The sequence below is a fragment of the Trachymyrmex cornetzi genome, unplaced genomic scaffold, assembly GCF_001594075.2.
Source record: "Trachymyrmex cornetzi isolate Tcor2-1 unplaced genomic scaffold, Tcor1.1 scaffold949, whole genome shotgun sequence".
NCBI classification, from domain to species: Eukaryota; Metazoa; Arthropoda; class Insecta; order Hymenoptera; family Formicidae; genus Trachymyrmex; species Trachymyrmex cornetzi.
Genome location: NW_017300299.1, coordinates 268,565 through 279,631, shown reverse-complemented (window position 1 = coordinate 279,631; position 11,067 = coordinate 268,565). Strand labels below are relative to the sequence as shown.

Genomic DNA, 11,067 nt, shown 5'->3' with positions numbered 1-11,067 from the left:
ACAAATTCCAACACTCGTACGACGCCGAAAAGTAAATACGGATAATACTTTAGTGTTAAAAGTTTTTTTTTTAAGAAGAGAGAATTTTTTTATATATTTTGCGTGAAAAACGTTCTTTGATACTTTATACTCTCAGATATGTTTATACACATAAATATGAATGTATTATCGATTTTTAACGTGAAGCGTGATGAAGCAAAATAATATATCGCTATTACTTTTTCTATTACTTTCCATTGCGGGCAATGAGCATTACTCGGTGGTATTTAACGTTACATCGTGAATGTAGCCGCGCTTCGCGCACGTGTACGTTCGTGCGCGTATACGCATCGGCGTACGCGTTACGTAACACATACGTAAATGCAGGATGTAGTCTTTTTCTCTTTCCTGTATTAGTGTACATGCGTACACCTGTTGATCGCTTATATTATGCGAATAAAATTCCAAACTAAATTCCAACCTAGACGGACTTGTGTAAAACGCAATTTTACGTTTTTACGCATATTTAAATACAATTAAAGTTTATTACGATATTTTTTATCATGATATTATTTCTTTTTTTATTAGAGATCGAAACACATGACAACAAATGAAAAACTAAATTAATAAAATTGAATAATTAATAGCAATTCATATCGAACCACATCGTTGCACAGTACAAGTCTAAAAAAAAAATGGAGAGCAATCCATAAAAGACGAGGAAGTCCTACAAAGGTTTGTTATCCTACGCACGAATCGAAAGTTTCATCTTGATACTTATTTCTATAAAAGCTTCGCACAATGATTCATACATAACGACACGCAGTTCTTTCTTTCAACATTTTGCGGCGAGAAAAATTGCAGACCGTGAGCACCGCGAGCGCGACAGAGAAATCGGTGGGGGCACCTTCGCAGAACCGGTCCATCGTGATGCCACGGCGTAAACCGAGCGATGACGTAGACTACAAAACTACGACGATCGTAGCCGGTGTTTTCTCCCGGACGGACAAGTGTCACCAATGTCCATTATTTATTGTTAGGAACATGATTGAGATAACAGTTAGTTATTTCAATGAGACTTTCTTAACAAGTCATGAATGTTAAAGAGGTAATCGTTTTGCTGATAAACTAATTCGTTTGTGAGGAATGGATATATTCTTTCTCGATTCAAATAATAAACTTGTTAAAATAATTATTATAAATAATTTTGTTACTGATTACAATAATTATATAATATAATATATTATTTTCTTGTTATCGTTATCATTATTGTAGGTATATCGGATTGTGACACGTGACTGGTAAAAAGTAAAAAACTTGAAACGTTTTAGTTACTCCATTTCTTTATATAATTATAATTTGTATGGATAGATAACAGTATATGATTACGACCTGTGATAAGATCTCCGACTAGGAATGCTAAGCATCTTTTATTGTTGAGTATTATCGATAGATTGATTCAGGATAAAAATATGATAATACGGGAATCATTGTTGAAATTATAAACCAATTATGAATCAATTGCACATTAAATGAAAGAAAAATGTTTTACACATTTTAGAAAAATAAATAAAGAAATATGCTGCGAGCAGAAATACTTCAACTATTTATGCTTGTGCAATATTTATTTCCTGCTGTATTACGTATGTCCTTGGAAATAAATCAGGTAAATAATTTTCTTATTTGATTGAAATATTAACACTTACTTCGAGATGTAAAGTACATTCGTGGGCGTTAACGATACGAAGTGTGTGTCTCATTCGTTCAAAAAAAATGTGTACGTACACTTACATCTAAAGATGTTTGTTAACTTTAATGAATGTTTGTTCTTTATGGTATATACGTAATAAAACGCGTTATTACATGGATGAAGATACTATTGTTAAGCATTATAAACCCAGTCAGAATTGATACCATATGACAAATAGCGTCGGGATCTGTTCTATACTACAATATATGAAGAGATGCAGACGATCGTAATAATTAAATTGAAGTATAAATTAATTTAATAAATAAATTATGCTAACTTTCTTACTAATTTCACCTAACGGTAACCATAAGTTAACCGGTTCCTCGTGTCTATTTGCGTTTTAGCCGTTATCTAAAAGTCAAAATCAAACGAGTATCTAAAATAATTCTGTATCTTTCTATGTTCGAAAGAACATGAAATTTTATTGTATCAATCAATAAAAATCAGAGCGTAAGTCGAATGTAATAGAAGAGTAACGGAAGCGTAAACGAAACTTCTAGGAGGCGAAAATTGAAACATCAAAATGTAAAAGAAGCGCAACTGATAATTCTTTTACATTTCATTGTTCGATTTTCGTCTTTTAGAAGTTTCGTTTACGCTTCTTTTACTTTTCTATTACTTTTCTATCGGATTTACGCTCCGATTTTTATTTTCATCCGGGAAGTAACAACAATTTTGGATTTTTATTTTTTAATTTTGATATACATCAAAATTTTCTAAACTATTATTCGATAACTATCACGAGCGATCCGCGCAGCGCATCCGTGGACCAATTTACTTAAAGAGCGAAAGCACCACGCCCGTCTGTTCATATTTCCCGTAAAAAGCGACGGCGGGTCACGGCGTGGGTAGAAAACCAGACGGCGTGCGGCTTCTCGGGTTCGACTTCAATGCGCCGTATTTGGCGAATGCGTCGAAATCTGTAGGCGAACCGGTAACAGATTGAACGCGTCATCCGTGTACTGTGAACGAATGTTTCTGTATGTGTCATTTGAGCTGACACTATAAACGTTATACTGTTTTTTTTTATTCATATTTTTCAAAATAATGAAACTTTCGTTGACCTTAGCCTCGCTAATTTATTAAAATTAATTGTATACAAGAGTAGTAAATGTACTTAATGTTTACAGGACGGGAAAACCATTATAGTGGCGTTGAAACAGTGTTATATTTTGTGACAAGAAATAATGAATTATAACAAATTTTACTTAGAAAAAGCTATAAGGTTTTAAAAATTGATCCCCTCTAAAGATTAAAGCTGGATTAACATTATTTTAAATTTTTTACGCAATCAAAATTGCAAATCTAAATCATAGCGCTTCATCATCTTACAGCTTATAGTCACAAGATGCCTTAAAACCATTTCTGATCCTTTGCAAATTATTCTTGACCTTTCTGGGACCGCACGGAGTCGTACGCATATATGTGATTATTCATTCTTTGTAGCCTGAAAACACGTATTAGTCCGCTTACGTTTTTCCATCGAGAAGGACGCGATCGAATTCCAAATAGTGGCTCGCGGCAGAATACCTTAACCAGCGACTGATTTCGCGAAATATCGGCTCGCGGGTTGCGTGCTCCGCGTATCGAAATCGCGCATTTCGTAAAACGAGACGAACCGTGGCGGATGGTTATGGTTAACGGGGCTAATTTTATGCAAGTTAAAGAAAAAGTCGATCGCTCTTCGTAAATCAGTTTGGCACGGTCTTTCTCTCGGGGGAGAATTGAAAGCATGCCCAACTTGAGAGAAGAGGCCACCTCCGTAATGGATAGCGCCATAATGAAGTACGGTACGGCGGACTCTCTCATTAATTAACGTTAAAAGGGAAACTTTTGTAATTGCGCTCCTAAGACGAAGCGATGCAGCCTGACCTCCTCGCTGACGCGTCGTTACGTCGACGTCAGAGAGAACTAGACGGCGCGTCTTGAAAAGTGAAGCCTTTCTAGTGATTAGGGATGCTGTCGAATCGAATCATATTATAGCCTCTAAATCCTTTACAAGTGCTAATAATAATTCACACTATATATTTCGGAAGTACGACAATTTTCGGAATATTTTAACTTTAATTAATGCAAAACTACGGGACTATATACGAATACGATACTCTATTTGTGATTTATAGTATTTATAGTTTATTAGAATCTCTAGTTTCTTCCGTGATTCAGACACAGGCTTTAAACGTTAAAGTTCACGTCTGCTTGTAATGTCTAAACGAAACGACCGCATCATTAAATAATAACGCGATTTATATAGGCACCATGAAGTCATCAGTCGTGAAACTATACGTCGTTATTTATGCGCACGTGTAATCACGCTGTATAGTCACAATGGATGTACTGTTCTGGTACATTATGATCTGTCTCGCGAAATCCTTCAGATCGGTTTTTTTTTTTGGCCGATGTATTTTATAAGTACCTACGTGATTTGGCCTTTCTTTCAAGGGCGAGCTGCAAGCGTAAGAAAGGTAATAAAAAGGTTCTGCAGTACCTTTTTATACCAATTCAAAACGCTCGCGTTCATCACTGAGCCTTCTCTCCCAAGGATTACCTACAGGCTTTCAAGTACGAAGTTTTCATACGTCCTGATTGTGTAGATATGCACTCCAAAAGCGGTCATACGAATTTCGCGTCGGGGTCGACTGGGCAGGGACAAGCCACGAATGTGCAGCATTTGCAGCCTATGATGTCACGAGCCGTTTCGTTCCTCTATCGGACGTCAAGAGTCTCTCTGCAGGGAATTCTTAATACAGTGATAAATATCTGAGAGTAACTCCGAGCCAAAGCATTTCAAGATCTCGCGTGTGCTTGTACAACGAGAGCATGTCCCGTCACATATACGACCGTGACACTAAAACAGTGGTTCTCGATTTATGTTCTCTTATCATTATGCTCTTATTGCCTATGTAATCTAAATTGCTTTTCTAATTTGCAAATTTAAGAAATTCGTTTTTTAAGAGCTTATACGTAAAAATTATTCTAGAAAAAAGAGGAGAAAGAAGAAAAATGTTCTTAGTCTCTATACATCAGAAAAATAGATATCTCTGATTTTAATTAAATCAATTTAATTACGGAAAAACGTAGAATAGCTCGCTTCGCTTTGATAAACAAGTAACTTCAGCAACGGTCAAATTTATCGGCCGTTCTGCGGCGCGTAAAGGGTGAAAGCGCACCCACCTCAAACGTGATTAGAATCTTGGTACTAATCCCGGTACAAATTGAATCATAGCCACCGGTGCGCGTCGCTCGTCGTGACAGCCGATACAGAGAAATGCAATTTCGGATGGCACGCACGTATAAGGCGTGACCACGCGACACGGAAAATTGACATGATTATCGATAACCGCGTGTACACGATGCACCGCGTGCACCTATCTCTCGTACGCCGCAGGCATGCACCCGGTGAACGCTTAGAGTCCCTTGTGTTTAAACTGCCTTTAGGGACCAATACGTGATCGATACACCGCTTTGTAATCACGTGCATGCCGCTTGCATAGCGTAACGTCATCAATTAATTAATATTTGCAATATTCAGTAAATCCAACCGATCTTTGGACAATAGAATGTGATCGGTATTTACGTGTGTGTATAGCACAGGATAAATTAGAAAAAGCCGTTTTTTCAAACAGAAAAATAAGTTGAAATTTTAATAAAATTTTTTTAAAATGTTAATTTCTTTGTAATATGCGTTTTACGAAAAAGTTAATATATTTTGTAAACGCGCTGAATTTACAAAAACCCTGCAGAGTTTTTGTAAATTCTATTGTCCGTTTTGAATATAAGATAAACGAGCTGTTTTATTTAATTTGTGTCATTAATATTCATCAGAATTTTATGAAAAACACGAGTTAAAAGTGACTTAATTAACTGACCGCGCATCGAATTGTTTTTTTTTATCATTCAAAATTTCTCTAATAAGATGCGCATCTTTGGAGTAACACAGATGCACGTATATGTTCGCATGTCGTGTGCAATCTATATGTCCTAGATGTGGTTACCACGGCTAGTATTGACGAAACAATGAAGAAATTTGTCTATTCGCATTAACGTTATCATTGCAAATTAACAACGAAATTCACGCTCATACATAACGAACATATACCTATACATACACTGAGAGAAAAGTATATTATTGTATTATATTTGTGACACTATAATTGTATGGTAAAATAATTGTAGTTAGGAGCATTATTTTTACAGTTATTATTACTATAATGTCAGTGACAATAACTTTATATGTATAGTTGCAACATTATAGTATAATTTACGTTATGCAAATATGATTTATGTGTAAGATAACCATACAATTAGTTCAGGTTACTATAATATATATGGTCAAAACAATTATAAATTTACGGTTGTTCCAAAAGTGACTATAAATTATAGTTAAATTGTGATTATTCCAACTATTTTTTTCTTTCAGTGTATGATTTATGATTTTAAATCATAATCGTATTACACGGTATTACGCGGTACACGAAAGATTGTGCGGTAAAGCTTTATAAAATAAAACAATGAATATTCCTGCATTCATAGGAATGTTAATTAATTGCGCAATCGATAGCCCCATGAAATGTGAAGATTTTTAATTAGAGAATGCGAAGACTTTTAACTAAGGAACTTTTCTACATATACTCTATCCAAATGCACCGTTCGTGAGAAAATTTCATTATGTCTAAAGCTCCGGAAAGTAGACAAACATTGATACACTGTTGACGAACACGTTACGGTATTACGGGCGCTAGAAAATATGTCGACTAAAAACACGTTGTTAATTTAAGGAGTTATTTTAATATGAAAATAATATGTAAATAATGTAAATATAAAATTAAAATAATATATGTAATTAATATATATTTTAATTTTCTATAAGTATAAATATATCCTTCGATTTTTAAGTCGCTTGAGATTGGACTATGTAGGTTGTTAAATAACGTTTATATGTTTTTAATTAATCATCAATACAAATGACGTGACTAACTAAGAAAACAGATTTAATTTTTAGTGAACCTTTTAAGAAATTGTCAACATAAAGAAGTTAGAAACTTATTCCAATCTTTGATAAGACATACTCCTACCACCCTATGCAAATCATTGCACGTGAGAAAGAATCGTTCAGCTGGCTTTTCTGTTCACGCTGAAAGAAAAAAGCATGATCCTCACGGAAATCGAGGTGCAGGTACAGGAATGACCTGCTCGAGCTTGATTCTATTCGTGTGTAACTCGGGGATCCGTGTTTGTCGTCGGAACAAAGGAGAAAATTGCATGGATATAAGATAAGGAATTTCTCCTGCATTCTTCAGTCACTGGTACCTGAACTCTGCTTATTTTCCACACAATGCACTTATATATATATATACGTATATACATATACAATAATTAGGCAAAATATGCGCGATTAAAGAGAAATATTTTAAAATATTATATGACTTATTTAAAAAATCAATCGTTCATTTCCTTATTAAATTAAAACTTTTAATTTATATCAGGTGTAATTTTAATCCATTATATAAAATTAGAAAATTGTACCCACCTGTTATCGTGTTTCTTGATCACTCTATGCTTCTGTTCTATCGATCTTCATCACGTAAAAACAGTGATTACTGGTTCTTGTAAACGTATATAATTCAACATTTTGAATTAACACGTATTAAGTCTCACAGTGAAAATTACGTTAATCTTGCGATTTACCCGGTGAGGGTGTAGATCAAGGCATGATTGTCGATCGTCGAATGACGCACCGACGACGACGACTACACGTCACAGATGCATCGCGACGTCTGACGTTCCCGCGTTTGTCGGCGTCGCGGTGCCGTCATGACGACCATGTACAATAAAGTTCGCGTATGCGCCTTCGAAATGTGTTAAAACGCTTGCGCGGCCGAAAATATACTAAACGTATACAGATTTTACAGAGAAAGCAATCCATATGTGCGATTAAAGACGAAATAGATTTTATAACTTTTAAGTAAAAATCAGAATAAAAAGACTTTTTACAAAACTTTACCAAGATCTTAATAAAAAGATATAGAATTTATTTTTCTTGTTATTCATTATTGAAATGTATAATATTTACACACTATTTCGATATTATTTCATGCTTTTTGTCTTTATAAATTTATAAATATCTAGGCGGAAAAGTTTGCGTTGTTGCGGTGTTTAATTAATTAAACGCCTTTTCGAAATTGAATCCATAGCACCGCGCTAATTACAATTTGTACGAATACAAAAAATGTAATACAGTAGTCGTTGTATTACATTTTAATTGTTTATCCTTATTGGCTATCCTTATACAGAAATCTTTTAGATGAAATGAAAACTTTTACAAAAATTGAATTCTGGAACAATAATATAATGCCAAATATAAAAAAAAATACATATCCGAGTAAAGAACTTTCAGGACTGAATAAAAATTGCTTTTTGCTTAAAGTTTCTAGTTTTTTAAGAATAATTTTTATCTTTATACGTGATGTGTAAACATAGTTACAAGAAAAATAACAGATAATTTTAACACGTAACATCATTAATGCCTCTAATAAAACGTATCATGAATAAAGTTTTCCATTTATTCCATTAATGTAACAAAAATATCGTATATTTAATATTACATTTATGTTTTTTCTATGAGGATATACGTATACATCTATGTTACAATATATCTTTCATACAATATATCTTTAGATTCACTATAATATTTCTCTGTAGATATATATAACGAAAATTGTTTTATCTCCAAATATTAAAAGAATGTTATGTAATTTGTTGTTGTATAGCTATATGTGCTTATTTCACGATTTATGTATACCTAAGCAATTAGTAATAGTACAATAATGTCTTAAATGTTTCGTAACCTGTAATTCCAAATGCCACAGCAAAAGTTATCGCTCTGAGAGGTTGTTGTTGAAAAATTACATATGATATAGTGTGACCTATACGGGAAAGTACAAAGGTTTGTATCAAAGTTTTGGCCAACCATGGTGAAGGTCCTGTTCCTAGCCAAAAGTACGTGATTATGAACCAAGGAAGAACGTTTTCCAAATCGTTCAAGTGTGCTCTACGTACACGCTCCACATCTGGATCATTGTAAACAGCTTTGCCTTTACTTATGAAGACACCATCTTCTGGACTTGCCAGTATCTACAACAATTAATCATAATCAGTTTCATTTTAGTTAATAAATTCTGACGTGTGACGCTAAAACAGTATATATAACTCTCCAAATTTTTTGGAATGGAATGTCATTCTAAAGAGTGAAAATTGAACCAGTCTTGAAAGAAATGTCTCAATTTTCAATCTTTAGGAGTAAGATTTCATTCTTTCGAATAAGATCCAAAGATTTTAGAGAGAATATATATAAATCTGTCCCCTTATTAATTTAATTAAGAAAAAAAAAATATATAATATATACAGAAAAAAATATTTCTGCAACTTTTAAGAATTTAAATTATGTTTAGATTATTTCCTGTTTCGCGTTTAGTAACGATTAGCCCCAAGATAAAAAATATTCATAACAATTTACAAATTCTTCTCATATACATAAAAGATATTCTATTCTGTATCTATGGCACTTAACGAAAAAAATCATGGGCCTAAATGGCTATCTTATCTGGAATGATTATTTTGTTACTCACGTGTTTTCGATATCGCTGTCGTGCAGTTAACGGCACCATCGCCAGCATTTTCAGAACCAAAATGCTACTCCAAAAGCCAAATACTTTGAGTACTTCTGGATTTATTTCAGACATTTTTCGTGAATTTCAAATTTCTTCTCAAAACATATAATGACTGATGATGGCTCTACCTCTTTTAAGTTGTATGCAGTTAGTAGAAAGATTGCTCGTTAATGGTCGGCACGTTCTCCATTTCACCTCTCACATACCGACACGTTCTCTATTTCACCACACACATACTTGAACAGATATCCAATTCTTGACTATATATACATTGTATCGCGATACATATATGTATCCGGCAAATTTGACGAGTAATGGTATTAATTTTCACGTAATCGTGTGAATCAGCAAAATTTTAAACAGTGTTGGAAAAAATACGATTTTTTTCCTTTTAGTCATTTATTCATTAAAGTAAAAAAATCTCACGAAATATTTTTTATATTACAGAAAAGATAAAATAATTATTTCGAAACATGTGAAGCACAGGAATACGCGCTCTTAAACGTATTGATCTGTTATAAAATTGGTATCTTAAATTGGTTTTAAAACACGATAATTTAAATATGTAACTTTAACATGTATGTATAATCAATTATCGAGTTTTTATATTTCGAAACTTTACTGGCAGATTTAATGCTACAAAATTGCATGAAGTTTCTAGAAATAGTAAAATATTTAAGCTTTTAGCACTTGCAATCATCTGATTACATTTAAAGTAGAACACATTTTCAGATTTCAAAAGAAAAGTGGAAAAGGATGGTAAAATAAAAGCTTTACAAATATCAGCAAAATTAATTAAATTGGCAAAAATTACATTTAAATTATAATATTGAATTCTCTCCCTTTTGTGAAATCACCAACAGAAAAAAATCGCTTAGTCTTTTCCCAAGTAATATACCGGTATATTCAAGAGCCAAAAGTTATAACATTTCGAGCAATCTCAAGCGTCACTTTGACCTAGCCAGACCTGTAGCAAGATTCTTTAAGGTCTCTACACAATAGAGTCGCAAAAGAAATTAACCAATCATAGTCGATTATTTTTGTTATATTCAACCAAAAACATAGAGAATGGACTGCGCGACCGTATCTAAGTAGTGTATCAAATGTGGTTGACAATAATGAGAGAGAGGGACTGTGGGAAACGGCCAATATACCTCTCATTCTCTCTCCCATTACACTATTGAATGGAAAGAGATAGAAATGGCCGTCTGCCATGGTCCCTCTCTCATCCCTATCGACCATTTTCACACACGGATCGCGCAGTCCATTCTTTACGTCTTTGTATTCAACTGTGATTAGTCTTACAGCTTACGAATTGCAATTCTATTGTACAACAGATCTTAACGTCTTATCGATGATTGGGCCTAGCAACTGGCTTATAATCTATCATGTCCTCGTGGTTGTCGGCTTCGTTCAGAAAACGTAACAGCGCCACAGTATAAACACATGAGGCATAAGAAATTGAACCAACCAGAGTTCTCTATTACATGGAAGGGAAAGAAACGGAGAACTTCGATTGGTACATATTCTTATGCATTACGTGTTATGCGTTATGCAAGAGTCTGTGCTCCCCGCTTAAGTAAGAACAGTAGGTACAGGATCCGCGCACAAAGATGGTCGTAATTGAGTCGTAGTCGTAAGTCGTTGTCGTAGGTCAACGCACAAGGA

The 11,067-nt window shown here is 33.9% G+C and overlaps 1 protein-coding gene across 1 annotated transcript; it reads right to left on the bottom strand.

Annotated features, from left to right (window-relative positions):
• Nucleotides 1-8,436: 8,436 nt before the first annotated feature.
• On the bottom strand, nucleotides 8,437-9,705 carry LOC108769788 (microsomal glutathione S-transferase 1). The gene is made up of 2 exons (XM_018520980.1): nucleotides 9,358-9,705; nucleotides 8,437-8,863 (listed from the first exon to the last, which is right to left on the bottom strand). Exons 1-2 carry the CDS (start codon nucleotides 9,469-9,471, stop codon nucleotides 8,540-8,542), a joined length of 438 nt encoding a protein of 145 aa, XP_018376482.1. The 5' UTR covers nucleotides 9,472-9,705; the 3' UTR covers nucleotides 8,437-8,539.
• Between the last annotated feature and the right edge of the window lie 1,362 nt (nucleotides 9,706-11,067).